At 55.9% G+C, this 26,820-nt stretch overlaps 10 protein-coding genes across 10 annotated transcripts; 7 read left to right on the top strand and 3 right to left on the bottom strand.

Annotated features, from left to right (window-relative positions):
• The first annotated feature begins 543 nt into the window (after positions 1 to 543).
• IE81DRAFT_178450 (hypothetical protein) lies at positions 544 to 1,823 on the top strand. The gene has a single exon (XM_025510686.1). It carries the CDS (start codon positions 763 to 765, stop codon positions 1,729 to 1,731), a length of 969 nt encoding a protein of 322 aa, XP_025368525.1. The 5' UTR covers positions 544 to 762; the 3' UTR covers positions 1,732 to 1,823.
• Positions 1,767 to 2,600, bottom strand: IE81DRAFT_178444 (hypothetical protein). Its single transcript, XM_025510685.1, has 2 exons — positions 2,016 to 2,600; positions 1,767 to 1,939 (listed from the first exon to the last, which is right to left on the bottom strand). Exons 1-2 carry the CDS (start codon positions 2,328 to 2,330, stop codon positions 1,802 to 1,804), a joined length of 453 nt encoding a protein of 150 aa, XP_025368524.1. The 5' UTR covers positions 2,331 to 2,600; the 3' UTR covers positions 1,767 to 1,801.
• A 919-nt stretch (positions 2,601 to 3,519) lies between these two features.
• IE81DRAFT_178416 (WLM-domain-containing protein) lies at positions 3,520 to 5,769 on the top strand. The gene is made up of 5 exons (XM_025510684.1): positions 3,520 to 4,551; positions 4,636 to 4,646; positions 4,724 to 5,037; positions 5,141 to 5,518; positions 5,633 to 5,769. The coding sequence occupies exons 1-5, from the start codon at positions 3,733 to 3,735 to the stop codon at positions 5,722 to 5,724; spliced, it is 1,614 nt and encodes a 537-aa protein (XP_025368523.1). The 5' UTR covers positions 3,520 to 3,732; the 3' UTR covers positions 5,725 to 5,769.
• A 2,134-nt stretch (positions 5,770 to 7,903) lies between these two features.
• On the top strand, positions 7,904 to 11,807 carry IE81DRAFT_330971 (hypothetical protein; the record flags this gene model as incomplete). The annotated part of the gene is made up of 3 exons (XM_025515217.1): positions 7,904 to 9,479; positions 9,553 to 11,141; positions 11,211 to 11,807. 3 exons carry the CDS (start codon positions 7,904 to 7,906, stop codon positions 11,805 to 11,807), a joined length of 3,762 nt encoding a protein of 1,253 aa, XP_025368522.1.
• A 645-nt stretch (positions 11,808 to 12,452) lies between these two features.
• On the bottom strand, positions 12,453 to 13,738 carry IE81DRAFT_334923 (LUC7-domain-containing protein; the record flags this gene model as incomplete). Its single annotated transcript, XM_025515435.1, has 4 exons — positions 12,453 to 12,773; positions 12,858 to 13,346; positions 13,433 to 13,530; positions 13,681 to 13,738. 4 exons carry the CDS (start codon positions 13,736 to 13,738, stop codon positions 12,453 to 12,455), a joined length of 966 nt encoding a protein of 321 aa, XP_025368521.1.
• Positions 13,739 to 14,871: 1,133 nt separating this feature from the next.
• On the top strand, positions 14,872 to 15,557 carry IE81DRAFT_178380 (hypothetical protein). Its single transcript, XM_025510683.1, has one exon. It carries the CDS (start codon positions 14,959 to 14,961, stop codon positions 15,406 to 15,408), a length of 450 nt encoding a protein of 149 aa, XP_025368520.1. The 5' UTR covers positions 14,872 to 14,958; the 3' UTR covers positions 15,409 to 15,557.
• A 148-nt stretch (positions 15,558 to 15,705) lies between these two features.
• Positions 15,706 to 18,573, top strand: IE81DRAFT_348411 (hypothetical protein; the record flags this gene model as incomplete). The annotated part of the gene is made up of 4 exons (XM_025516253.1): positions 15,706 to 15,980; positions 16,063 to 16,333; positions 16,416 to 17,462; positions 17,527 to 18,573. 4 exons carry the CDS (start codon positions 15,706 to 15,708, stop codon positions 18,571 to 18,573), a joined length of 2,640 nt encoding a protein of 879 aa, XP_025368519.1.
• Positions 18,574 to 19,261: 688 nt separating this feature from the next.
• IE81DRAFT_367533 (hypothetical protein) lies at positions 19,262 to 22,042 on the top strand (the record flags this gene model as incomplete). The annotated part of the gene is made up of 1 exon (XM_025517089.1): positions 19,262 to 22,042. One exon carries the CDS (start codon positions 19,262 to 19,264, stop codon positions 22,040 to 22,042), a length of 2,781 nt encoding a protein of 926 aa, XP_025368518.1.
• An 87-nt stretch (positions 22,043 to 22,129) lies between these two features.
• Positions 22,130 to 23,919, bottom strand: IE81DRAFT_324631 (putative ATP3-F1F0-ATPase complex, F1 gamma subunit). Its single transcript, XM_025514289.1, has 4 exons — positions 23,611 to 23,919; positions 23,239 to 23,323; positions 22,340 to 22,980; positions 22,130 to 22,239 (listed from the first exon to the last, which is right to left on the bottom strand). The coding sequence occupies exons 1-4, from the start codon at positions 23,779 to 23,781 to the stop codon at positions 22,195 to 22,197; spliced, it is 942 nt and encodes a 313-aa protein (XP_025368517.1). The 5' UTR covers positions 23,782 to 23,919; the 3' UTR covers positions 22,130 to 22,194.
• Positions 23,920 to 24,627: 708 nt separating this feature from the next.
• IE81DRAFT_324630 (MFS general substrate transporter) lies at positions 24,628 to 26,817 on the top strand. The gene is made up of 4 exons (XM_025514288.1): positions 24,628 to 25,481; positions 25,559 to 25,986; positions 26,052 to 26,463; positions 26,561 to 26,817. The coding sequence occupies exons 1-4, from the start codon at positions 24,939 to 24,941 to the stop codon at positions 26,696 to 26,698; spliced, it is 1,521 nt and encodes a 506-aa protein (XP_025368516.1). The 5' UTR covers positions 24,628 to 24,938; the 3' UTR covers positions 26,699 to 26,817.
• The last annotated feature ends 3 nt before the right edge of the window (positions 26,818 to 26,820 follow it).

Here is a 26,820-nt window from a genome sequence, read left to right as displayed (position 1 = left end):
TCGACGTGGCTGCAGGACTTGTGGGAAGCGACGTGTCTGATCCTGCGCCGCATGGGAGTGAGGTATGACTGTTTCCAAAGATGCACTCGTAATCGAGTGATTGGGAAGAACCAGAGATCGTATTCACCACCGGCTCCCTTTGTGCTGCACCGGTGTACGTAATTCCTAAATTTGAGTTTGAATCGTGAATCGTGAATCGTGAATCAAATGCAGAAGAGCTTCATGTCAGCTTTGGTCGACCTCCACTTCCCAACCCAAAGCACTCGATAAGCACGCACAAAAAAGCGGATGCTCGTACTCACAACTGCACACTTTTTGACTGCACCACCAGACCTGGCCAGAGAGCAGGCCAGACCATCACCTCTTGTCTTGTCTTGTCTTGTCTTGTCATGTATCGTGTCGAGCCTGAGTCGTGTATGACCTCAATGGAGCAGACTTGGACGAAGCGCTTAGGCTACGTTGCTCAATTCAGGTTTGCAGGCTTATTAAAGTTGCATGGCTCATGCACGCGCGCTGTTTATTCGTGATTGTTCACTCATCAGCAGTCACGACTCACAAGTGATAAGTCAGGGTGCAGCGCTTGGCTTAATCCGCGCACGCAGCGGGGTTGGTACCACGTGACGCGGCGTTCACGTCAAGATCTAAAAACATACAAACAATAAATCAAGAATGCGACTAACTCACGCATGTGTCAAGAGCCCACCACCACCATTACCTCTCCGTCGTTGTGCACCTCGTTGATCGGGGACAGAGGGATCGAAGATGGAGAGCAGCGTAGCAGCTGTCCCGCCAAGCGGCAAAGCACCGACCGGAGCAGCGGAGGTGTCACCATCACTCCTTCCTGTAATCACGGCGCAAGAGCCGAACGATCTCACTACACCCCGATCGCACGCTTACTTGGCTTCATCAGCATCAACAGGTTTCGCCACGGTGGCATCGACTGCGCCCCCACAGCACCCTGCAATCCCGAGCACGGAAGCTGGTCAATCCTCACGCTCCTTGCCTCACGGCTATGCGCACCTGACAGGACCGCGCTTTGGAGCCTTACTCAGGCAGCTCGACTCGGCGCTCGGCACTTTCCCTCATGACGAAGCCTTTTCGAGCAAGGGAAAAGCCAGGGTCATTGCTAGCACTGGTGGCATCTCGATCGGGGATGCGGGTTTCGGAGGATCGAGCGCAAGGCAGCGGGAAGCAAGGTACCTCACATCAACACCTGGCGCCATGTCTCGCACTGCACTCAGAGCGCTGCGAGGTCAACCTCTGGCACGTATACACGAGGACAGGCGACGAAGGAGGAAAGAAGCTCTTGTGCGTGCCAGTACTCAAGGGTCTCCCACCACCCAAGCCAAACTCGTACCTCCTCACGCCGGCGATGATAGCTACGCACCCTTCTCCTTGCCCAAGCTTCTGGAAAGACTGGGCGGTCTTTTGCGCTTGCACTCGTTACCTCCCGATAGAGCTCTTCTGCTGGCAAGAGCCGGATGGGAGCGCAATGATGTCTCGAGTCTAGAGGCCCGAGGTGCTGGCGAACTCGACCGCGTGGTTTCGAAAGTCTGCTGCTCAACGTGCCGGGCTGGGTTGTCTTACGACGCTGCGAGCTCACGAGGAGCTGAATCAGGCCAGAGCGTGGCATCAGGCTCGATGAAGGAGTCTGGCGATCCTGCAGTTGCGCTTCGGATGCACCATTTCGAGTGGTGCCCGTGGAGCATTCGGTGGTGCCAAGGTGAGTAGCGATGTGCGCAAGAAGCCGAAAGCACGCTATTGATGCTGATCCCCAACTGCTTCGCCCGAAATGGCCTGCTCACCTTGGACAGAGAGCTTGTGTCGTGTGCCTCAAACTCGTTTGACGAGGTTGGCAGCCAGGTCTGACTTGCCTCGAGTGGCTGATGAGATCTCTCGTGCTGCACCAGAGCTTCAGCATACAAAGGTGGTGGGCATAGTGAGTGCGGGTATCTCACGGTGGTCTAGCCATTCAAGGAGCGATAAACTCTAACGCGTAGACTTTCCCTTCGTCGTGTCCTTGCGTTGCAGAGTGAAGAAGCGCTGGGTAGGGTCAAGCTCAGCATCGCGGTACGTCCTTCAAGCCCGATCACAAGGATCGAGGGTCGAGCTCGGCTCTTCCCAGCAGAAGAAATAGAAATCACAGAGTCAACCGGCGAAAGGATGGAATTGCTAGATTCGGCTCTGCAACTCGCTTTATACGGCTGGCACGTCGACGGCAGCACTGCGACTTCAACAAATCGCGCCGCGTCAAGTCCAAGCAAAAGTCCGACCATTTTGACGTGCGCATTTTGTCTTCGTCGGCTCGGCTTGTGGAATTTCACCGCCATAAATCAACAAGATTCGACACCAACTCTGGACGCTAGAGCTCAGCACAGACCCTTTTGTCCTTGGGTCAATGGGCGCGTTCAGAACGACGAGCAGGACCGCGACGGTGGCTTGGACGCAGGCAGAGGTGCGGCTGAGCTGCGGGTCGAAGCGCTGCTTGGCGGCAGTGCGCAAGGCCTCTGGACAGCGCATGGCAGGTGTCAGCTGCCAGTTGGTCAAAGGCGTTCAGGCCAGCCCCTTTCAACCGAACAAAATCGAGGGCAGATTCAGGAGGCATCAAGTGTCGGCCCATCAAATCGACAAGGCTCATCAACATCGTCGGCACTACAACGAGACGGCCCACACCTCACCGGAAGCTCAAGGGAGTGGAAGAGGATCGATATTCTGAGCAGTGTCAGATCGATGCTTTGGGTACCTGAGCTGCCCTCTTTGGATTTTGGCTCCGAGCAAATGCGACAGTCGTAGCGTAGTCTCGCCTGAACGTGGGCAGCCGGAAATTGTTCTCATCACGCAGTGCCGCAGATAGCTGTACAAAACGTGGCATGTGCCGAGTAGAAGCACTGTACCACTTCTTGCAAATGTGGACAAGAGGGTGCGTCGCAAGGCTTGGCCCGATCACCTCTTCGTGCTCGATGTCCCTCCCTCTGACCTTGGACTTGAGGAGGCTGGCGCGCTGTGGGCAAACCTTGATTGAGTGTGACTGACTGATCCAAGACCAACCTCAGACTTGTCCGACATTCTTCGGCTGGGTCGACCTTTTGCGCAGATTACAGACACTGCCGACTCTTACCGTGTGCAAGTTTTAAACCCAGTTACCAAGCTTTTTTGTCGCTCCGCATCACATTCAGAATCGGGAATCGGGTAAGCAAGGCATTCCAGATGGCAAAGCTGTTCTGCGCGGTATGAGTCTCGTGGACCATTCACGAGCATGCCAATTTTGCGCATGTCTGGGTTGGGAATCTTGGATTTGCTGAGTGACAGGCCAGACTTTTGTCGGAGGGCTAAGAGCTCGCCGAGCGAAAGGAGGTGATGAAGGCGTGGCTGACGATGAATGCGTGCACACGCCCTCTGCTGCGCATGCTGAACAACATGACCGCTCGCTGCGTGTGGAGGTGGCCCGATGCATGCGCTTGAATGCGTGCATGATGTCGACGTTTGTGATCCTTCATTCCGTGGTTTTTTCGTGATTCACGCGTCCTCCCATTCGCCCTCACAGTCACGACACGGATCAGGCCAGCGATATTCGCCTGTCCCTTCGGCAAGCCCATCAGACAGTCCAGAGTGAGAGAGCTTGACACTCGACTAAACGCTGCCCCATTGCTCCAGCGAGCGAGAGACGCAACTACTGCCAGGGCGGGCCACACGTCTTCAGCATCTATCGCTCACTTCTTCTCATGTTTGAGGATGCCCGAGCCAAGCAGATTGTTCGGCAAGCGAGCCACCGAAGCTGGCAGAGCAACCATCCATACACGTCTGAATGATCCAGACACGCAACGCAACCCTTACATCAACTTTGTAGAAGCGCTGCCTCAAACAGATGGCTCGGAACACGAAGCGTTGGAAAGGCTACAGAACGTGTGCGCAATGTTGAAGCCGCTGATGAGAGAGCACAGTTTCAAGGTGAATACGCTGCAAGAGCATGAACCCAACAAGGAGTTCCTGGGAAGATGTTGGAACAACGGAGAAGTCATAGAGTTGGTGCTGAGACGCATGGACGATCCCAGACATTTCTTGTCCTTGCAATTCGTTTGCATGGTCTTCTGCCACGAATTGGCACACATACACCACATGAACCACGCTGCGGGTCACACCAAGCTCACCAAGGACTTGTGCACTAGCGTTCGTAAACTCCAGTCCGAGGGGTATACTGGGGACGGATTTTGGTCAGCTGGTCAACGAGTTGCTGATGCTACTTGCGTCGAGGGCATCAGCCAGCTGCAGCCGGGTTGTCGACTTCCTCAAGCACTTTGCGGAGGTGCGAGTAGGCGGAGCGCTAGCGGAAGTGCGGGTCGTAAACGTGTGAGACAAAGCGTTGGAGGAAGATCAAGCAGAGGCTTTAAAGGACCTTCGGAGCATACGGGCGCTCAGACTGCTCGCAACCTGGACCCTAGCAGTGGCAAAAGCACACGGAGGAATGCGCGCGAAATGCCTGGTGGAGGAGGTCGCGTGGATGGACGGGACTGGCTGCCTACAGCGAGCGCGAAAAACGACGACTACAAGAAGGTAAGCTGGCGCTCTTCGACGGCGCCATACACACACCTGCTGAGCACACCTGTTCGGATTTTCCGGCCGCTCTCTTCCCTTCAGGATCGCAATTCGTGAGTCTGTTGATTGTTGGCTGCGCACTCTACGCTACCCGGACTCATCGCGCCACGCTACTTTCACCACACACCAGCACGTTTCGTAAGCAAGCAAACAGCAAGTCTGCTCGCGACTTGAGAGCGGAAGCGACTGAGCGACGTTTGCGCGAGCTGGGTGGAGCAGCTTCTGCGATCGCTGGGCCGAGCACGCTCTCTGCGAGGCGATTTAGAGGTGTCGCATCGGAGAGCGAAACGGAGGATGAGAAGCCAGAGATTAAACCTCCTCCTCGCGTTCAGAGCGCGGTGAGCCATGTCGATGCGGCGGCTACTCGTTTGGGTACGGGCGCATCGAAAGGCTCGCAGCAGCTCACTTCGCAAGAGAGAAACTCTAGGCTAGCTCAGATCTTGAGTGAGTCTCGTATCGCTCTACATTGCGGAGCTGGACCCGTGCTGACGACCCACCGCTTACCTCAATCATGTGAATGCTCATTCGTTTCGCCTGCCCACCCCAGACAAAGAGCGCAGCTGGCAAAAAGCGGATTCCATGTCCGCAAGCGCGTCGGCGCCGCTGCCTGTGCGAGTTCAGACGTCCAAAGAGAAGCTAGCTACTGTAGCGCGGCCGCCGGCTAAGCCGCTCGAGAGAGCCAAAGGTTCCAGAGCTCCGGCGCATCAATTAGGTAGCGGAGCAACCTGGGGCGATTTACACCGAGCTGCGCACACGTCGAACGCTACGCTTACTCAAGGCCAAAGATCAGGCGTAAAGGACTGGATCGAGAGGCATGCTGCCTCTGAAGGGAATATCGCAGGCCAGACCAGAAGCGCAGATCCTTCTACCATTGATCTGACAGACGACATGGACGATCAAACGTCTGCTGCCTCGCCAAAGTGGAGTGAGTTCGATGATGGTCAGAATGCGGACGCGCTTCACTGTGCTGTGCTGTGCTGTGCTGTGCTGTACTGTGCTCGCTGATCAGGTTTTCGTGGCAACCCAATCGCACGCGCAGCTTGTAAAGTGTGCACCCTTATCAATCAGCCTACGCTTTTCAGGTGCGCAGCTTGCAATACTGGCAAAGGCAGCTCGATTCTTGGAGAATGACGCCCGCCTATCAAGACTCACGATCATACCAAGTCAGCTGCAGCACTTATATACCCACCCTGTCGACGTGTGGCTCGCTGCGCTTAGATATCACCCAGCACAACAGCAAGGCTGATCGAGTGACGCGGTACTTATAGGCGCCGAATCGGTCTCGGCGCATACGTCCCTCGAAATGGAGTCCCAGCTAGGTTGCACCTCGACACCATGCACCCTTCTCGATCCCACATCACGATGAAGCGCCGCGGCACAGCTAGCTCCAGCGCGCGCTTCCTTTGTGTTCATCTTGAACAATTAAGCCACCTACTGCAGTAGCTGCGGCTCAAGACTTGCTTGTATGCAAAGAGCGCCACGGTTCCTCTTGAGACGTAGCAAGAATATGATGTGTTATTGATCACACAGGCTTACGTGCAATTTTGAATGTAGTTCTTTGTCAACAAGCTTTGACGTTCAAGTCCGCGACTCACGACTGTGGCATACCAGCAGCAACCAGGGATCACAATCAAAATGCATGCGACCCCGGGGGCAGCTTGTTTTGGCCGGATGACGCTTTATTTCATGCCGGCCTGTAACGTACCGCTTTACTTGCGTCGGTGCGTCGGCCTTTTCCGCCTTCTTGCGCGCCGTGCCCGGTTGGGAGGACAAGGTGAACTTTTTTGTCCTGGGTGGTCTCCACCAGGAGTGGGGAATCGTCGATGCAAGAATTTTGTGAGTGGAGCCCGTTTTGGATCAAGGTATGGGTAGGCCGTCAAGCGGTCTTGCGCGTTTGACGAGATCCAATCAAGAATGTTCGATGTGAAACAAGACGAATCACAATTGAATTAAGAATCGAAACAGTCAATTTTATTCGTGATTTTTATTTTTACGGTGAAGCAAAGAGCCGCGCATGGCTTGAAACCTTCCATCCAATTCGGCCTATCCCTCATATGCAAGATGGTCATGAGTACCTCCCATTCAAGATTATTCTCGCTTGAATAAGGCTCAAGACTGCATCCAAATCACGATGTGAGACTGCGCATGATCGAACACCCCTATGCACATATAGCTATGTGATATTATTGCAGACACTCTTGAATTAGTAAAAATCCTAGAAGATTCGCACTCAAATTTTGAAGTGCAGGGTTGAGAAGAGCGATTTCTCATTTAGAAAAACTCAACTTTGAATCACAATCTTCAATCAGAATGTTGAATCAATGAATTGATCTCAGTCTTCAATCAAGAACTCGAGTCTGACTGTCTGAGCAGTCGTGACTGAGACGCGGGCGTGTGCATCCCGTGCATGCAGCTTGCTGCGCGTTGACTCGATGATAGCCATGCATGCACGACGCCTGTTCGCTCTCACGGATGGCTTTCTTTATTTTGATGAGAAGCGCGGATCTTGAATCATGGCGGGTGATACAGCAATTCAACATTTTGATTCTGCTGACTGTGGACCCCGACTTGAGTCACAGCAAAGCTGCTTTCGTCTCAATACCCTTGGTTTTCACTTCATCTTCACTTGCGGAGCTGCTCTCTCCACCGCGACTCTTTTCTGTGCGGTGTACTCTGTCGCCTTTCGCCTTGACTTGCTACTCTCCACACTTCCCTTGACTTGGCTCATCGTTGCACGTCTTGGCTTGAATCACAGGAGCCACATTTTCACGCGGTTGAAATAGGCTCGGTCCGCTCTCTTTGCAATCCTTAGCACACCATCTCTGGCCCAGGCCTTGACATCCTGCGACAGACGGTGCAGGCGCGTCCCCCATCTTTGAGCCCCACTATCAACTCTCTGAATCCGTCTGCCATCAAGCTCAAGCTCGCTCGACACCGCGGCTGACAAGTATCCGACAGAAGCACCAAGCCGGCAGCGTACCACGTTCCTCCTTACCCACGAGATCGAAGCTATTAGCGACCACATCTCGAACATCTGCTGCTCATTGCTCCAGCCTCAGCATACTACCTCCAGACCATCATCCAAACCTCATGTCAACCTCGTTCGGTCAGGCCGCGTCTCGTTACTCCAAATTTGTCGACTCCTCGCAGCGCGCCACACTCGAGCGTGTTTGCTTGACAAAGTGAAACATTCAGGCGTACAAGCTGGGAACGCCCTGCAACTCTCCACTGCTCAGCTAGTAATCCCTCATCACAGGCGCCCCATCGAAGGGCTTCGAGCGTGGAGAGCGGGGAGAGCTTTCACCTCGACATGCCGCCTCCTCACTTTACTCCGACAAGCGCGGGGGCAGCTGGTGCAGCGCCGGCCCAGGTAGACGTTCCAAAGTCTATACGGGCTGCACTCAAAGAGCTATCCGTCCGTCTGAGAGCAGCCTTAGTGTCAGACGAGCAGACGTCTGCAACCGCTCTGCCTCTTGCGCTATCAGCTATACAGAGCTTACTCAACGATCCCAATCTTCCTCCTGCACCAACTTCCACCGGCAGCAGCAGCAGCGGCGGTGGCGGCGGCGGGAGCTCTGGCTCTTCTTCTGCGGCTGCTGTAGCAGCGGCAAATATATCCACTGCTTCCACCTCTGGGGCAAACAACACAAACGCCCAAGCGGTTGCGGCAACAAAGGCACAGCTTCGAGCGCACCTGGCGAGCAAAGTGAATGCTGAGCTGTTAGACATTTACAATGACGATATGGACCAAGAGGACCTGAAGAGCACGTCGAGCCTTGTGGAGATCTTGCAGCGGCTGTCCCCATTGCTGGGACCAGCTTGCATAGTGCTCGAGTGGTGGGACCTGGTCTTGCGTCCCTTGCTCAAGAACCACCTGACAAGCACGCAATGTGCTTCGCGTGCGCGCGATCTGGTAGTGTTTGCCATGGCAGCCACGCCGAGTGCATCATATGTTGATGAGCCAGAGCCGACTGCTGCCTGGCCGCCGAGGGAAGGACTCGATGCTGCCCGGAAACGAGGAGACGCGCCTTATCCCACCTCCTCGACGGACCCGAATGAAGGCAGCGTCGCTGCTGCCATTGAGAGGCGGGGGCCAAGTCGCGAGCGACGCAGCGCATCCGGCGCAGCGGCCAAGTCGCACAGTGCGGACCACCTGAGGCGATTTACACAACGCATCTTTGACCTGTACACTTCCGAGGCTTCAGCGACAGCCATTGGGCAGCGCAACGACGATGAAGACGAGGCAAAAGATGAACAAGAGGCCAAGGCTCAGACGTTGGCAGCTCCAGAGACAGAAAATGTGGGCATTGTGGACTCAGCAGCTACCAAGGTCCAACCCTGGTCCGGCGACCTCGACGCAGCGCCGCTCATCGACGTCGTCGGAACCACTTGGAAGGGCAACTTGGAAACGATCCTGATCGCATTCGGTTCGCTACGACCTAAAGAGCTCTTTCACCACCTAGCAGAATCATTCGACGATCCTCTGGCTCGCGTTCCAATTCTGCTTCTCCTGAGCATTTTCTTGCGACTCTATTCGATGCATGCTCCTCTCATCACGCGGACGGCGCTGCCTCGCATGCTCGTGCTTTCGGCTCAACTCGACACTTCTACCACTTCCACTGCGCTATGCATCACGGCGCTGGTGATGCTTCTGCCGCACATTGCCAATTGGATCGCGAATGGAGGCGCAGGGGGCTTGCCAACGTTTTTGGCCATCTATGCCCGCGTCATCGACTGGCGTAAGCTCGGGGTGGGCTGGGAAAACCGCACTGGTAGCGACGATGGCATGGAGGAGCTGCGCAGACAATATGATGAAGAGTTTGCAGAAGTCGACCGCCTTGGCAAGCGACTACTGGCGCGGCCTGACCTAAATTGGCGAAGGCTCGGTGAGTCCTTCTGACGCGCACACTTGCCTGCGAGCAATGCTGATGATACTGCTTCTGCTCTCGTTCCCTGTAGAATCCTCTTTCGACACGGTCGCCTCGAGCCCTCCAAATGCCGTGCAATTCTTTACCTTCCTCTACGGAATCTTTCCCTGCAACATGATTCGTTTCCTCAGAGCGCCCATCGACTATCTCCGCAAGGCTCAGTACGACTCACCCGTTGCGGGGTCTTGGGAGGACATGATGGATGAGCTTGCCGTGCAGTCGCGCAGTGCACCCGTTCTCAGAGCGCATACATTGCATCCCGCTCTAGTCTCGCTGTCTGCCGAGAAGGAAGTCAGCGATACGCAAAGATGGTTGCAGCATGAGCCTGCGGACATCACCGCTGAGTGCATTAGCTTGCACCTCGGTGCGCGCCATGAGGGGCACGCTGCAACCTCAGAGAGGCATCCATTGGGTCAGCTGCAATTTACCTCCACTGGCACTGCAACTCCTGCGGCCTCTCGCTTTCAGTCCAGCAGAGGGTCAGAACACGCTGGCACGCCGAACTCCAAGCAGCTGCATACATTGGTTGGCGATCCAAGCGGATCACTCGCTCAAAGCATTGCGCATCGCCGGGGGTCAACGCACAGCTCTGGAGGCGGTCATCATGAGTTCTCGTTCGAATCGACGCCGGACTCGCGCATGCTTACCGAGTACGCCGCGCTGAGGTGGGCGGCGCCATTGACAAGCACCGGCGCCCTGCGCCCATTTGCCTTCGACTCGCCGACCGGGCTTCTGGCGTTAAGTCCTGCCCGCAGCAGCACCCTCGCTACCAGCGGATTGCTAAGCAGAATGCACCTCGGCGGCAGTCCGCAGACGAACGCCAAATCGCGGCTGGGCATTTCCGTGCCTCAAGACCCCATCTCCAGCCCACCATCGCCACTCACTCAGGTGGTCCGCCTACGTCGCGAGCGCTCCGCATCCCACTCCTCTGCCACCTCGGTCCCGCCTAGCCTCGAAGGCGGAAGCCTTGGTGAGGCTTTGGGAACTGAACGGATGAAGAGCCCGACGAGCGCCACCGCTTCCCCACTACTTCAAGCTGCGAGACCTGCCCGTTCCGAGGTCTACAACGAGCTGGCTTATGCCCAACGAGAGAATCTCTTGTTGCGCAACGAGCTCAACTTTGAGTTGTATCTCAAGGAACAGCATCTTATCCACATTGGTCGGCTTCAAAGTGATCGCATAGCCGACACGGCTCTCGAGGCTGAAAGACAGAATCTCTATCATACCGTGAGGTCACTGCGAAGCCGAATATCCGCGACGATGGCCGCGCAGGAGAAGCAGAGAATGGAGGCTGCGAGCACCAAATCGCGGCATGCTGCGTGGGAAAGCGAGCTGAATGCGAAGCTCAGGACTTATCGCGAAGAGCGCAAGGTGTGGACCAATGAGTCGCGCGAGCTTAGAGCTGCCCTGGAAGACGCTAGGGCTACCTCTCAAAGTCAAGCTCGTCAGCTTGAGGAGGACGCGAAAGAGTTGTTCGAACTGCGTCAGCAGGTCGAGGCAGACAGGAAGAAAGTCAAGCAGATTGCAGAGTATGAGGTCAAGATCAGGCAACTTTCCAGCATGCTGTCGATGTGGGACGAGGATGTTCGCCGATATGATCAACAGCGACGCGAGATGGAGGTGAGTCGCTCGACTGTGCAATGCTGTGGAAGTTCTGGCTGACTCGACGACTTTGTTGGGAATCTCTAGCTTCTACTCTCACGCTGGCACGAGATGGAGATGATGCTGCAAGCATCGGATGACGATGCCGGAAATTTGCGCAGCCTTTCCGAATCACAAGCAGCTCGTATTGAGACATTGGACCGCGACCTTTCCTTAGTACGAAGCGACGCTATTCGACTTCGGTCCTCACAGCACCAGGTTACGAGTGCGTCGCCACTTCGTCCCACACCAACTCGCGGCAATGCGACTCGCGAAGCAGCGCTGGAAGCCGAGAAGACGCGGATGCAGTCTCAAATAGAAACTTTAGAGGCTCAAGCCCTCGACTTGCGCGTTCGGGCTGAGAGCGCAGAGGCTACTCTTGCGCTCAAGCTCAAAGCCTCCCCAACGACATCGAAGGACCTTGAACAGCTGAACCCTGAACTTCATGATGCGGCGACATCATCAAGCCATGCAGGGGACACTTGGATTCAAGATGCGCTGCACGCGCAGATTCCCTTACTGAGTCTTGGCGCTAGTCATAGTCAGGACGCGGTCACCCCAAGCGGCTTGACTGCTGCAGACCTCAGCACCCGTGCAGAAGATGCGTCTAAAGGAGGCAGCGTCGCGGGAAAAGCTGACTTGTGATCGCTAAGATTCCTCAGGAAACATCGCAAGCTTCTTCGCTCGTACTTTATACATCTCCAGTGATCATACGGAGATCAAACATGTGCACACATATTTTGCCCCCCTCCCCCCCCCCAAAACTCATGTGATCATTCCTTGGTCAGACTCCGCCCTTTGCACTCTGCAGCTGCTACTGCTCCACCCTTTGCTTGCTCTCGCACTCACACTGTACATTTATCTCAGCATACGCCTAAACCAAAATGTGCATAATGGAGCCGCGATTTATCCAGGTGACCTGAACAGCTTGGGCAATGCGGTCGACGACTGCTGCAGCCTCGCTGCCGAACATGCAACAGCGCAGTCGTGTCAATCATTTCTGAGTCGCACGATAGGTGAACGCCGACCATCAGGCAGTGTCCGACTTGACGCCCGGAAGCCGGTGTCGACCAGCAATGAGCTTATCTCAATTGACTACACGCGTGAGTTTTGGGTGAGGCACAAAGATGTCCTGGGCACGATGCAATCAACGCCGGATGGGTGAAGCAGAGCGCTTTCGTAACCGAGCTGGCGACCGCTCCCTGCGGCAAAGCAGCGATCAAGGCAAAACGTGACGCGTGTTAGCTCGAGACCAAAGCGAGCAAGCGGTGCTCAGGTTGACTTGTCATCTCACCGATAATCAGCTCCTCCCCTTCTTTCCCTCCTCTCGCGTTCCCTGTCCCGATCGGAGCCTCGGTCTCTTTCCCTATCCCGGTCTCTCCTATCCCTGTCTCTTTCGTCTTCTCTTCGCCTGTACCCATCATCTGCGCCTTGCCCTCCAGGACCTGTCGGTGGAGCTGGGCCAGACGATGTGCCGTTCGATGTGCCATTGATTCCTTTGAGCGGACCCGGTCCTCTTTGCGCCAAGAAGGTCCTCGGATCTTCTCCTCTTGCCCTCCGGTCGTCGAATCCTTGGATCACTTCCCTCAGCTTGAGATAGCCCAAGTGCATCTGAGACGGAAGATCGCAATGAAGCAGGAAAGTCAGCCAGGTGAGCCAGGATGAAGTGATGCACGTGGCCAGTGCGCCGCTCACCCTTCCTCCGAAATGATCGGCAAGACGTCTGTCGGAGTCCAGGATGGACAAGTAGGCGCCGCAAACGTCGCACACTCGCAATTTTTGATGTCCACTTGCACCAGCGCTATCGCTGAGCACCTGCAAATCCCGCTCCCTATCCGACTTCTCCTGTTTTAAAGCTTCAGCCTTGTTGAGCTCAGCCAAACTAGCTTCAATCTCTCCAGCTTCTCCCAATCTTTCCACCTCCTTCGTAGCAGCGTCGTGAGCAGCTTCCAAATCTTGAATGTCCCTCATCAGATTGGTGAACTTGGCAGTCTCTTCGGGCGAAATGTCGATACGTCGCTTGTTGGCGGCAATTTTGCGGTCGATGTCCGCCATGAAGGTCCGAATGGAGTTTTCGTGCTCCACTTCGAATTGCGCGTATCGGTCTCCCTTGGATAGCGCAGCATCGTAGTCATCCTTCAGCTTGGCAGTGTGAGATCTGGGACATGGTCCGAGATCCACTTTCTGTTGCGCGCAATGACATTCGATCGACGTCAAGAGAGCACCATGAGTGGCTTTTCTTGTCCTTGTGCATCCCTGTCAGCACTCACGGTATTTGAAAAGAGATCGTTGGGACATATGCCGCAAAGAAAATTTTTGCAGACCTTGTCGTCGGTGAAATGCAGAGTTGCGTTGGCAGTTCCCATGGCTATGAGAGTGCGGGGCAGGACAACTTCATCAGTCTGCATTGCGAGCCGCATACAGCTGCCCGTCCTCTAGTCTATTCGGCGAGCAAGATGCGCGCGATGCTCATCGTTCCGCCATCTCCCTTCCCTTTACCTTCAATCCATCCACTCACCTTCTGGTCCCATGAGCTTCTCCAGCAAAGCTCTCTGTACCTCTGCTTTGCGACCCATCTTGGACAGACCTTTGCGCGAGGGCGCGATTGGCCGATGGAGTCTTTGAGTGACTTGACTCGACTAAGCTGAGGCTTTACTTAGAGTGGTCGGCAGTAGGCAGCTGGAGAGCGCTGGTGTGTTCAGTACATATGAAGATTGACGGCGGATGATGTTCTTGGTTGTTCGCGCCGTCGATGAGGCGCGGCGCTGATGTCGTTCGATCGCACTGCAATGTTTGGTCACGTGATCATCTCGCCATTGCGGAACGCGGCACACAGTCGCGAGTCTTTGCCGTGAGAGAGAAGGGCAGTTATAGCAGCAGATATGACGTGAAAATCTGTTGGAGCAGCGTCAAGGCACGCCCGATGGCAGTGGTAGTGCTGGATGCCTGTGATCGGTCTCTGTGACTGGACCCAGCGGCCGGGAGCAACGGTCGCGCAACAAAGCATCATCAGTCATGCAGCAGTACGAGAAGGCAGCCGCGCAAGGCGCGCAGGCTCGTTCGCGTGTCCGTTGAAGTCGGCAAGGGGCGCGCGCATCATCAGAAACAACCCGCCAGTACCCGCCAGCATCTGCTCGTCCGAGTCCACGCAAGACTCTTGCGGTCGGATTTCTCGCAAGCCTGGACCACGACGAGAAGCAGTCGATCGCACGCCAAGCTTAACGGCCAGCGCGGCTTCGGCTTCGGCTTTGGCTTCAATCGCCCGCGGCCTCTTTGATGCAGCGCGAGCTCAAACGTGAGCTCTCAGCAACGTGCATGTGCGATTCCACACATCTGACCCGCGCAACCAGTCGGGCCATCATCAGTCAGCAAGCGTCAGTCAATCTCAGTGCGGGCTCGGCTTCTACACTCAACCCTATGTATGCATACACTCAGGCTAAGCTTGCAACGTGACGCAAGGTAAGGACTTGAGTGACGGAGCCGATGAGTTGCTGACCAGATCGGCAGCAGGCCTTGCTTGAAAGGATACGCAACTGGACAACTCGTCACTCGTCACTGTTCCACACCCCGGAATGGCGCCACACGGCCGGGCAGCCGAGTCTCGCTGCGTAGTCTAGACGACTAACAGGCGGGTGCTCGCGCACCTATTCAAGGTGCTGTTGTCAAAGCCGCTGATCAGAGGAAATTGTGACACTTTCGAATCACTTGCTCTTTTGTTACTGTGGTCGCGCCGTCGTACGTGGCTCTTCTATGTCTTGGCTTCGCCTGCCATGATCGGTGGCTCGACGCAAGTCACATGCTGTGCAAGCGGCAACCTCAACGGCCCCTCGTTCAACGCGCATCGCTAACGGACAACCTGCATACTGGGTGTATAGTGCGCGGCGAAACTCTCACACTCATCATCAGCATTCAGCATTCAAGTATCGGCCTGTTCTGTTCGGATCCCTTGCGTGCTGGTGCTCGAAAGAAGGCTCGGGTCACCAACAACATCATGTGCTCGCATGCATCGGAACCGCTGAGCGCCGGTGGCTCGCTAGCTTTGCTCCCGCTGACCTGTTCTTTGGGTCGACTCAGACTTCCGATGTGGCCGTTGACCGTCGACTGCCCCTGTCGACACTTGCCTCTTCGTTTAGGTATGGCGCTCTCCTTCCGCTCGCTAAGGCGGCGTGGCGGCAGTTGCGGTCGGGATGGAGCTCTGCCATGTTTGGTTGCTGAGCAATCAATCAGGCTAGATCCGGTCCTTTAAAGCCTTGACCCTTTCCCCCTCGACTCTTCTTTCTTTCCTTCTCTCCCATCCACACCACATCCCCTCTCCCTTCGATCGCTCACGTCCCTCCACTCTCTTCTCGACATCGCAAGGCCTTCCGACATCAAACTGCTCCTCTTACGACTAACGCCTCATTACTGCTTCCACCTCCAGCTCATCTCCACCCTCACCTGACTACCCTACACCGCACCGCGCATACAGTCCACGACTCACTCTCACACGTACCTCTGTGGTCAATTTTTAGTCCTTTACCCCTTTCAAGCTACTCTAGCCAACATGCGTATCGGACCATCATTCGTTGCTCTGGCCCTCGGGGCTGGATCGCCCATCCTGAACAGTGGCTTGTTCGCTTCCGCCAGCCCCGTTCCCGCGGCGGTCGACACTAGCCCCGCTCCCAGCCCAAACCCTGGAGCGTCCAACGATGGCACTTTCGCACCCACGTCTCCACAGTATGCTAGCGCCAATGAGCGTCACGTCCCTTCCACCGCTGCTCACGGCACCACGTTGCGCCTGACCCAGCGCGCGCTGGCCGGTCTCGGCATCGACAACAAGTGAGTATCTCATGTTTCCATTTGCTACGCCTCTTCACAGCATGCGCTGACCATCGAGCCCATCCCCCGCGGTTCTTGACAGCCGCGAGGACCCCCTTCTCACCGGAGACCTAGACCTTAGCGGTCAGTCCGACAATGTTGCTGATGCCCAGCTCAACCTCTGCGGCCTTCTTGGAATCAACTGCAACGACAAGCCCACCGTCACTACCACCGCGACCGCTGTCGTGAAGAACCCCGCCAAGAAGCCGACCAAGTCGTCCTCGAAGCCCAAGAAACCTTCGACCACCAAGAAGACTACCCCAAAGAAGAGTGGCACGTCCGCCAAGAAGATCACTGGTGGTAAGGTCCAGGTGGTGAGTCGTTATCTCCAAGGAGGATAGACCGGTGGTCTCTGTGGACGACACGCTGACGATGATGCTCATGTTCTTGTTGCAGAACGACAAGCACCACGCCGATGGTGGAAGCGCCAAAGCCGGCAACGGTGGTCAAGCCAACGGCGGCAACTCCAACTGCTCCACTTCTGGAAGCCTGATCGGTCTCAACGCTCTCAACTTCAACTCCTGCAACGGCGGTCAGGGCGGTGATGCCAGTGGGGGCAACGCCACCGGCGGATCCGGCGGCTCTACCAGCAACAACCTCCTGAAGCGCTCCACTTCTGCTTCGATGAACAAGTCTGGTCTGGCAGCTGCTGAGCAATTTGACAAGAAGAAGCCCGAGTCCACTTCGTCGATCGCAGCACCCTCTGCCAGCTCCACGCCATCGCCCAGGCCCATCACCGAGCGCGACACCGACGCCGAGGTCACTCCAAACAGCTTCGACGCTGAGACCATTGCCCAGCGTGACGTAACTGCTCAGGTCCAGAACGACGGTCTCAACTCTCAGAGCTTGCCCAACGAGTACAGCACCCCTCACCGTCAGCAGTATTCGCCTCGCGACGTCTCCGCTTCGTCGACTCCAGAGGGGATCCAGGCTGTGGCCACTCAGGAGCAGCAAGCTCGCGACGTCTTTGCTTCGTCGACCCCAGAAGGCATTGAGGCTATCGCTGCTCAGCAGCAGCAAGCTCGCGACATCGCTGCCACCTCCACTCCCGAGAGCGTCCAAGCCATCGCCACTCAGGAGAACATGGCTCGTGGTATCCTCGACAAGCCAGACCTTGGGCTGGCTCGCGAGGCAGCCTTCAAGAAGCTTCTGAACAACAATCACATTGGTCTTCGCGACATCGCAGCTGCGCAAAACTCCCAGGGCATTAGCGCAGAGGCTAACCGTAACGGCACTGACGAAGAGCCTACTCTTGGCGATGACCTTCCCAGCGACGATCAGCCCGAGGACGGTGAAGGTCAAGGTGACGATGACGATGCGGCTGCACCCACTTCAGAGCGTCGCGACTTCGACACTCACGCCACGTCAGACTCCTTCGACACTACCGCCACTGCTGACGAGCTTCAAGCTCGCGGACATGGTCACGGACGTGGAGGTAACGGCGTGAGTACAGGGCTCCGTATTGGTTATCTTTCTCGAATCCATCCTTACCCTTTTGCCTCGACAGAAGAGCGGCCACGGCGGTAAGGCCAACGGTGGTGCTTCTGACTCTCACGTGCACGCCAAGAAGTACGGCGTCCACGGCGCTGACGTGAGCTCGAACAACGGTGGACATGGTGGATCCGCCAATGCTGGCAAGGCTACTGGCGGCAAAGGAGGTGCGACCAAGAAGCAGACGAGCAAGACCGGACACCGCGCTGCTCTTCACAAGGGTCCAATCGTCAAAGTCACCCGCGACGTGGACGCTACCGCTAGCGAGGACGATTTCGAAGCTGGTCTCGCTCAGCGTGACGTTACTTCTTTCGAAGCCAGCCACTCTCCTAGTGCTGATGACTACTCGCTCGAGACTCGTGAGAGTCACGAGGTCTCTGCCGTCGACAGCCCTGAGGGAGTGCACGCCATCGCGGGTCGCTCCACTGCCATCGACTACACCTCTGAGGACCACGGAGTCAAGGCTGCTGATCAAGCAACCGACTCTGCCGCTAACGTCGAGCGCCGCAGCAACGTCAGCACCGGTATTCGTACTGGCGCCAACAAGAACGGTCGCGTGACCATTGCCAATGCTGGAAACGGAGGCAATGCTCGTTCCGGCAACGGTGGTCAAGCCAACGGACAGGCCAACGGCAACGGATCTCACAATGGGGTTCATTCCGGGTCTCGCAAAACCTCTTCGCACCCAGCGTCGATCGGCAAGAGCACCAAGAAGGCCACCCATAGCGCCAAGAAGAACACTTCTCACATCGTTCACAAGACGGCTACTCGCAAGCCTTTGGCTACCGTCGGCGGTGACGACAGTCTGGTGGAGATCGATCTGCGTATGCTCAGCGAGCTCTTGTCCGACGAGCAGTTCGACTTCCTGTCCAACTCTCGAAAGTCCAACAAGAAGTCTGTGCCAGCTAGCGTCAACGCGGGTGCAGGCCACGGCATCGCTCACGCCAGTGGATCTTCCAATTACGTCGGCAACGGCAATGGAAGCGGGGGTAACGGTGGCGACGCTCACTCTGGAAACGCTACCGGCGGTCGCGGCGGTGACGCCGTCGTCAACCAGAATTAGGCGAGATCACCTCACCTTCGTTACGATCCCGCCTCACGCGGTCTTCTTTGACCTGCCGTTACTCTTCACGACCCCGACAAATCCTTGATGCTTCATCACGACTGGATGTCTTTTTACGATATGATGCCCGCTCCCCCACCCTTTATGCCCGCTCGATGCGCCCGGCGCTCTCGATCGACCATGTGCATCCCGCTTGCGCCGTTGCCAGACAGCGGCTCGACTCCGCCTTCGACCAAGGTACACCGCTGTTTGCCCTCCCCAAATCTAGACTTGAAAAGTTTCCTAGAACGTGCCCTTCCCGAATACTTGTTTCATCTCCCAGCGCGATGACTGGTATACTTTTACACCTTGATGTCCCACGACGCGCCTATGGCCTTGCAATGATCAACGCTATCCCCAACAACGCGGGCTTGAGTCGCAGTGTTGAGTGAGTGTGCCTGCACACGCGGAAGAGCCTCCATTTGACGCGCGCAGTGACCGTTTCTCCGCGCCAAGGGCCGTGCATGACGTGTGGATTTGTAATCGAGGCGCGAGATCGTTGTTCTCTGAACATTGCAAGCTCTACCAAACGTTATCCATCGCCGCGCTCGCCTTCAACAGCACTTCGCCTCATCTTGCATTTCTAAACATCTCTGAGATGAGCTTTTGAGCAAGGGATCCAACTGGCGAAGCCAGCTAGCGAGTGGAGATGCGCTCGGCCAAGCGCGTTCGCCTCTTCAGCAATCTCCGAGCCTCTGCAAGCTTTGGAAGAGGGGAGCATCAGCGCCTTGCGAGCTTTCCTGCTTTCTTGGCTCCAGCATGGTCCGGCGACGGACAAGCCTCACCGACTCGTCGTGCTGGCGCGGACGAGAGCGGGGAAGGGGGTCGAAGGACGACACACCTCTCAAGCCCTCTTAAAGCCTATCGCTTCTTTGACAAGACGACCCTTAAGGACTGGACACCCCATGGCAACGATGCGAACGAGACGCGACAGAATTCTTACGCTTCCACATCCAAGTTTGGCGGATTGCTATCTGCTTTTCAGGATGCGATAGGTGCTAAAGATGCCGAGAGGATATTGGAGCTCTACCCAGAGCTGACAAAGCTTCGAGCTAGCGGCCGGAAGGTTCCTCTTAGACCCAAAGAGCTGCGATCGGCTGTCAAACTGCTCGTCTTGTCGATGCGAAAGATGGATGCTGAGTTAGCAAATTTTGTCATCAACACGTACGATGACTTTGCTATGAGAGAGATAGCGATCAACAAGGTGAAGGCGGTGGCTCGCACAGCGCAGCTCATGTTCCACGACATGAAGTCCTTGTGGGAGTGGGAGGTGATCCCGCCGGACATTCATGAACAGCTAAGGGTGCGTGCAGCTTCGGCCAATGCGAACAGCTTCACCCCGCGACAAGCCCTCCTCGATCTTTTGGAGTCTAGGGCGACCTACGGACTGACGGCTCAGCCTGAAGACTGGTACGTTGTGCTGGAATTTGCTGCTCGGAAGCGGGCTCCTCAGGTGGCTCGGGCTGCTGTTCGACTCGCACGCCTTGCAGGAGCACAGCTGGACAGCAATTGCAGAGACCGATATTTACAGGCTCTCTTCACCTCTCCTCGTCAACACCATCGCGCTCTCAAGGCTTCTTGTGGTACTCAGCAATCAGGCTTCAGCTTACTGCCGCTCAGTTCGCAAAGCACTTCATCCCTCAACATGTTCGTGAAGGGAGCGACAAACGCAGGGCTCGCTGCTGAACCTCTCGTGAGACAAGCCGCCACAATCCTGCACGAAACGCTTCTAAGGCCAACAAGCGAGAGCGCACCTCCGCTTTGGCGTTCAGTCCTGGATCACGCTTCGATGGCCGGCAAGGAAGCGGGGGAAGTGGAGTACATGTTCTTGGAGGCCATCAAGCACCAGCGTTTGCCAGGCTGCGACGAAGACACGTACCACACTTTGCTCTCAGCGCATCTCTTCGATTTATCGACGTCAAGCAGCGCTACCGAGGAAGATGTCGTATCGATGTTTGAACACCTGGAGCAGCTCACCGGGATCTCCGCGGGCGTTGGTGCATACACTCGAGGGATGTCATCGTTGCTGGGCAGATTTTCCGCAAAGCAGGCTCGATATGCTCGTCAGCTCTGGCCCCCAGCGCCGCATCGCCTGCACGAAGCGCAGCTTCTCTACGAACGATACAAGGCTGCTAGGCTGCCTATCGTTCCTCAGCTAGTTCATCCCCTTCTGGATGCGTACACATGCACCTTTGTCCCAAGCATGGCCATCGCTTTCGCCCTCTATGATGATCTGCGAAAAGCATTGACCTCGCCGGTGCCCTCATATATCCACGTCACACTACTCAAGGGCTGCATAAATGCCAGGGATCATGTTCGTGCTTTGAAGCTGCTGCAGCAGATGCGAGTCGATGGAGCGCACCTGGATATAGGCATGCGGGAGAAGACGGCGATTTCGCTGATGAATACTGCGACCTCATTTGGACAAGCTTTTGATTGCTATCGAGCAGTCCATGGGCTTTGGAAATCTGGGTATCCGAGCGACCCGCATCCTTTCACATCGCAAGGATGGACTTCGTTGTTAGATGTCTCCAGGAGGCTAGCTTGGCGTTGGGCCGGCACGACGAACGAGTACGAGCGGCCTTTTGAAAAGCTTACGCGGTCCTTTCGGCCTGCTGAACCTGTACCTGCCGAGCTGATCGCAACACTGTTTAGAGACATGAAACGCACCGGTCATCGACCATCCTCGAGAGCCATCACGATGCTTTTGGATTACTTTGCAAAAGCAGCTTCTCTCCTTGGAGCATCGACTCGCCCTGTACGGCGCGTGGGTTCGACGCGAGCCAGACTGGAAACGATCAGTTCGGCAGTGATGGCGCTGGATCATCTGCTCCAGACCGACGGATCCATCGAACACACCATGTCCATGCTGACGGCGCTCATGGACGCTCACAGTCGCATAGGTCAACCTACACGAGTTTTAGAAATTTGGAGGCGTCTAGTTCTGATCAGAGCGCCCTTGACCACCGCTTGCCTGTGCGTCATGCTGGACACGTGCGGCTTCTGGAAGCATTTGCCAGACTCTCGAAGAGCCTTCAAATGGGCAAGGGAACACTCGCCGGAAGCTGTCAACAAGAATGCCTGGGACGCTTGGTTGGAGTGTCTTTGTCGCAATAACCGCACAGAGGAGGCTATCGAGGTGGCCTTTGAAAGCATGCCCTCAGGCCTCCGAGCGCACCAGAAAACAACATCGAACGACATTGCTGATTCGCCAAGGTCGAGTCTGAATGACAGCGCTATTCCGACTTTGGCCAGTCCAGATGCTACGACGTTTGAGATGCTGCTGCGCTTCACTGCTAGGGATCGCTCGGTCCTCATCCATCAAGGCGTGCAGCCCTCAAATCGCAAGTGGTCAGATCTGTGCCAGCGTATACAAACAGAGTATCCGGACGTCTGGTCAGAGATCGACGTGAACGCGATCGGCGTCTGAGATGAAGCAGACTACCTCTTCAGCTCAAAGTTGCGTGTGCGCGCACCAAATTTGACTCGACACATCATTTCAGCACAGCGCATCGAATCCAATCACCGCATCATTGCAATTGTATTGAGCTTACTGCACTACATGAGAGAGTGGCGACGAGTCTAGAGGGCAGATGCACCAGTGATGATGTCCACGAGCTCGTTGGTCTGTGCATAGGCAGAATCGATGCAGAAAGGTCAGTCGACATTGTTTGCAGATATGCGCGGTTCAGTCTTGCTTGAGTTGAAGGGCCATACGACAACTCACAATGGTGGCTTGACGACCACGGTTGTACTGCATCTGCAGGTTGGTGATCATGTCACCAGCATTCTTGGAAGCGTTGTCCATAGCGTTACGCTTGCTGTTGATCTCTGCAGCGTGACCCTCGACGAGAGCAGCGTAGATGGCGTTGGCGAGGGAAAACTCGGCAAGGTCCTTGGTGGTGTCATCCTCTTGCTCGTAAGCGTTGAAGTTGGCACCGTTGCGAAGAGCCTCTTCGCTAAAGACTTCCATGATGCGGGACTCGAAAGCGATGGCAGAGACGTAAGCGTTGTAGATGATGTTGACCTTGTCAAACTTGACACCGGATCTGACAATTTGGTCTGCGATAGCGCTAGCATCCGCAAACGTAGGAACATCCTTGCCAATTTGGTTGAAGCTCAAAGCGAGGTTCTTGGGAAGAGCACGTGCCAATTGAGCCTTGGACTTTTCTCCCAAAACAACAATTTTGGGTCCTTCAGCGCTGTCGGAGGATGCGGCAGCTTCACCACCAATCTTGCCCAGCTCGGAGCGCACCTTGCGCGAGACGGATGAGTGAATACCTCCGCAAAGACCCTTGTCGGAGGACACGACGATGAAAAGCTGGTTTCCGCCCTCGGGAGCGACCGCCTCGGAGTTCTTGAAGATCTCTGTACAGCGCGTTGCAAGGTATGTATCAAGCGTCAGCGCTGGACGTTGCCGCGGATGTCGATTGCATGCGAGGCATCGCTCAAAGCACACCATGCGTGGCATGTTCGCTCGTCAAAACGGCAGAAGCCCTTGGCTGGTGCATGTACCATTGAGCACCCTCGCTGCTCATTCGTGCACGGCTCCACCCTCGAAGTGACCTGACCAGACTGTCATCAACGCCCTACAGATCTGGCACCGCCTTGAAGCTGATGACGCACCATTGTTGGACTCTCCGTAAGCTTGAGCGGACTTCATAGCCCTTTGAGCCTTGTGAAGCTTGGTAGAGGCAATCATCATCATCGACTTGAGATTGGAGAAGGAACAGCGAGAGGGTAAGCATATGGGGACGTCATTGCGAGCTGTCCGTGCTAGCCTACCACAGGAGCTTCTACCCGTCGAGTGAGTGTGATGCATGGCATCCTGCGCCGCCGATCCCCTCGCGTGCTGATATTACCTCACGCTTTTCCAACGTTGTAAGCCCTCGCAACCCTTGCTGTTCCCTCACCCAGCGCCTCTTCCCTCAACTTGGTTCTCAACCTGCTGCAGCCTGGGTGCCTCTCCCTCATGCACCTCACTTCACTTTTGCTCACCTTTGTAATCTTCTCGATGTTCTTGACACTCTTGACGCGCTGTTCCAACTCTCTCAGAGTAGCCAACTGTGTAGCGGAGCTGTGGAAGCCGGCCAGAGCAGGGGCCTGAGCAGCGCCGGAACGCGCTCCGGCGGCCAATGCCGGTCGAGCAAGACGAGGAAGCATGGACATGATTGCTTCGATCGATATAAATGCGGAGAGGGGTTGGGGAAATGGTGGAAGCCAGCGGTAGCCAAGCCTGTCCGACTGGATTGTTTGCCCAAGGCTGCGTCACGCATCACGATGGCACCTGCTGATGAGAAGTTCACGCACGCCGCTCGCCCCGTCCTCGCGATCGACGTTGCGTGGCCACCAAACCGTGCGCATCACAATCACCCGCGTGCACGGCAGGCAGGCAGGCAGGCAGGCAGGCAGGCAGGCAGCAGCTAGCAGACATCTGATCTCGCGGGTGTGCGCTGTGCGCATGACTCGCACACTGTTGTGACTTCCTGCTGCTGGATGGCGCGCCCAGACTGGCTGGCGAGAATCAGTCGCCTTCGCCCGTGCCCTTCCGCCTCCTGGGTGCGCGTGCATGCATGCTTTCTGCTTGCGCCGAGCATGGGAGATGACCACGTGGCCCGAGCCCTTCATAGTCACGTGATGTCTTCACAAACGTCAAGGTTTTGAGTCAAGTCAAGAGTCAAGAGTCACGAGTGGCGAGTCAAGATGAGTCAACAGCAGCGTTTCTTTCGGGCAACGGAAAGGTCGGTGCATATGCACGGCATCCATGCGTAACCACGCAGCAAGAGCCGCGCGCAGCCAGCGTAACTCGTGACCTCGGGTACAAGACCGATCCACAATTATTCACATCAACTTTGGTCAGTATTGTGATTAGCGCCCGTCAGCTGAGCCATCAGCATGTGCGGCAAAGAGGGAGTCTAAGAAGAACGCCTCGCTTGCGTTTGTGTTCAGATGCGATTCGCCGATCAAAGATGCGATGGATGCGCATGATCCGATCAATGTGAATGTGGATGTGGATGTGGATTCAACAATTGTGGGCTGGAGTAGAGGGCATTTGTTTCCCTTGACACTACTGTCACATCACGCGTACGACTTGAGCCTTCGAGTCTCGCAAAGGAGAGGCAAGCAAGGCTGTGATGCGCATGACGCTTACGAGGATATGTGGGGTGAATGCGAGCACACGAGAACAGTCAAGTAGTCGCCTGAGTGTCATCAAGAGGTCCACCTTGATTCGAGGTCGCCGCGGAGAGAGCGCAATCGGGCCTTCGGACTAGGACCCATGCAGCAAGCTCATCAACGACAAGCCAGTGCTGTAAACGTAGCAAAATATGGATGGGCTGGACCAGCCATGGCAACACGGCAGGCGCATCTCGGACAAGAAGGCCGAGGACCTTGCACAGTCTGGCCTTTCAAGGGGCATGTTGGCCGAGCATGACAAAGAGGACGCTTGGCCAACGTCCGATCAATCGCGTGAAGCTGCGACTGCCACAAGCTCCGCTGCCCGCCTGCCATGCGCTAGCGACTCTGCTGACGGGTTTCCAGAAGGCGGTGCATCCGCCTGGTTGGTCGTTTTGGCCTCCTTCATTCTCTACTTTGGTGAGCCAGCCAGCCACCGACGTCTCGAATTGCCCCCCAATTTCCCCTTGCTCGTCTGCCTGTTCGGATGCTCACAAGACGTTGATCCTTCCGCGTCAGTCGGCTTCGGCTTTCAGAACGCCTTTGGCGTTTTTCAAACCTATTACACCAACGAACGACCTGGCGGACCTCTGAGCACACCTTCAAGGATTTCCTGGGTCGGCTCCTTTCAAGTCTTTGCCACATTCGCTTCCGGCACAGTCACTGGCATTCTGATTGATCGACTGGACGCGCGTGTAGGTTGTTGAGCATACCATGCCAACGCCTTTCGATCATCGACTGAATGCAGCAGCCTCACCCCTTTCATGCGCAGCTGATCGTCGCATCGGGTTGCCTCGTCTTCGTCACCTCCTGCATGCTGATATCCATCAGTCTCCCTCACTACTGGGCCGTCTTCCTCAGCCAAGGCTTGCTGCAGGGCATTGGTATAGGGATCCTCTTTGCTCCAGCCTTGGCATGCACTTCTCACTTCTTCGCTCGAAGAAGGGGCGTAGCACTGGGCATTGTGGCCTCGGGCAGCTCCTTGGGAGGCGTCGTATGGCCCATCGTGCTGGATCAGCTCATTCACCATGGACCTGGCTTTGAGTGGGCTCTGAGGATATCTGGCTTCATCGCACTTGCCCTTCTCTTGGCTGTGCTTCCGCTCGTCAAGAAGAGGGTACCGCCAGTGCAAGGCAAGTTCTTCGCACTCGGCGCTTTCAAGCACGTTGGCTTCACAATGCTACTTGCAGGCCAATTTCTGTGAGTGAGAGCACCTCATCGCTGCGTTCAAACGGCGCTTGCTTCCTGACGCCTGTCTTCCAAAGAGTCTACCTTGGACTTTTCTGGCCATACTACTACCTTCCTTCTCTAGCTGCTTCTCAAGGTGTAGCATCTACAGCTATCTTCTACCTCGCAAGCGCGTCCAACGGCGCGTCCATCCTTGGCCGGCTGACCGCCGGATTGCTGGGAGACAAGCTAGGTCGATACAACATCCTCATCATCTCGCTCTCCTTGAGCGGTCTGATCATTTTCAGCACCATTGCAGCCTTACCTCTTCGAGGTCAAGAGGCCAAAAGGACCATCTTTGCGATTGCTACTGTGTACGGATTTTTCAGCGGGGCTTTCTTTGCTCTACAGGCTGCAGCAGTCACCAGTCTAGCACCTAGCGCCAACAGAGTTGGAGAGTGGATAGCAATGCTTTATCTGGCCGTCTCTCTGCCTGCATTGTTTGGTCCGGTGAGTTAGAGTAATCGAAAGGCTCCAAATCCCCTGCGACTCTCGCTCATGCAACCATCTGCCTCCTGACAATGTGCGCATCTTCTGATAATTTCAGCCGATCGGAGCGCAATTGTTTCAAACAAGAGGGTACACTGCTGCACTGGCCTTTGCTGGCTGCATGGTCTCAGCTGGCGCCATCGTTGTCACCTTCTCGCGACTAGCCCTCGATAGAAGACTCTTGAAGCGCCTGTAGATGGAACGTGCCCCCGCATGCAATGCATAACGACCCAAATGTATGAACAGTGGCAGCACCGCCATCACGGATGGTGTGCACGGGATGCTTCAATTTCATTTCAATAGAGTCGCAAGGAAATC

Source organism: Ceraceosorus guamensis (genome assembly GCF_003144195.1).
Source record: "Ceraceosorus guamensis strain MCA 4658 unplaced genomic scaffold IE81scaffold_44, whole genome shotgun sequence".
Taxonomy (NCBI): Eukaryota; Fungi; Basidiomycota; class Exobasidiomycetes; order Ceraceosorales; family Ceraceosoraceae; genus Ceraceosorus; species Ceraceosorus guamensis.
The sequence above is the reverse complement of the archived record's forward strand: the minus strand, read 5'-3'. Positions and strand labels throughout refer to the sequence as shown.

What these genes read in the sequence shown, in the direction of transcription:
- IE81DRAFT_178450 (XM_025510686.1), top strand. Translation starts at nt 763, where the DNA reads ATGGAGAGCAGCGTAGCAGCTGTCCCGCCAAGCGGCAAAGCACCGACC.
- IE81DRAFT_178444 (XM_025510685.1), bottom strand. Translation starts at nt 2,330, where the DNA reads ATGGCGGTGAAATTCCACAAGCCGAGCCGACGAAGACAAAATGCGCAC. An exon ending in CACTCTGCAACGCAAGGACA is followed by an intron (nt 1,940 to 2,015) that starts CGACGAAGGGAA and finishes ACCCGCACTCAC; the next exon opens with TATGCCCACCACCTTTGTAT.
- IE81DRAFT_178416 (XM_025510684.1), top strand. Translation starts at nt 3,733, where the DNA reads ATGCCCGAGCCAAGCAGATTGTTCGGCAAGCGAGCCACCGAAGCTGGC. An exon ending in TAGGCTAGCTCAGATCTTGA is followed by an intron (nt 5,038 to 5,140) that starts GTGAGTCTCGTA and finishes TGCCCACCCCAG; the next exon opens with ACAAAGAGCGCAGCTGGCAA. An exon ending in TGCTGCCTCGCCAAAGTGGA is followed by an intron (nt 5,519 to 5,632) that starts GTGAGTTCGATG and finishes TCGCACGCGCAG; the next exon opens with CTTGTAAAGTGTGCACCCTT.
- IE81DRAFT_178380 (XM_025510683.1), top strand. Translation starts at nt 14,959, where the DNA reads ATGCTGTGCAAGCGGCAACCTCAACGGCCCCTCGTTCAACGCGCATCG.
- IE81DRAFT_324631 (XM_025514289.1), bottom strand. Translation starts at nt 23,781, where the DNA reads ATGTCCATGCTTCCTCGTCTTGCTCGACCGGCATTGGCCGCCGGAGCG. An exon ending in ACATCGAGAAGATTACAAAG is followed by an intron (nt 23,324 to 23,610) that starts GTGAGCAAAAGT and finishes TCCAATCTCAAG; the next exon opens with TCGATGATGATGATTGCCTC. An exon ending in GTGGTCGTCAAGCCACCATT is followed by an intron (nt 22,240 to 22,339) that starts GTGAGTTGTCGT and finishes GCCTATGCACAG; the next exon opens with ACCAACGAGCTCGTGGACAT.
- IE81DRAFT_324630 (XM_025514288.1), top strand. Translation starts at nt 24,939, where the DNA reads ATGGATGGGCTGGACCAGCCATGGCAACACGGCAGGCGCATCTCGGAC. An exon ending in TTGATCGACTGGACGCGCGT is followed by an intron (nt 25,482 to 25,558) that starts GTAGGTTGTTGA and finishes TTTCATGCGCAG; the next exon opens with CTGATCGTCGCATCGGGTTG. An exon ending in CTACTTGCAGGCCAATTTCT is followed by an intron (nt 25,987 to 26,051) that starts GTGAGTGAGAGC and finishes TGTCTTCCAAAG; the next exon opens with AGTCTACCTTGGACTTTTCT.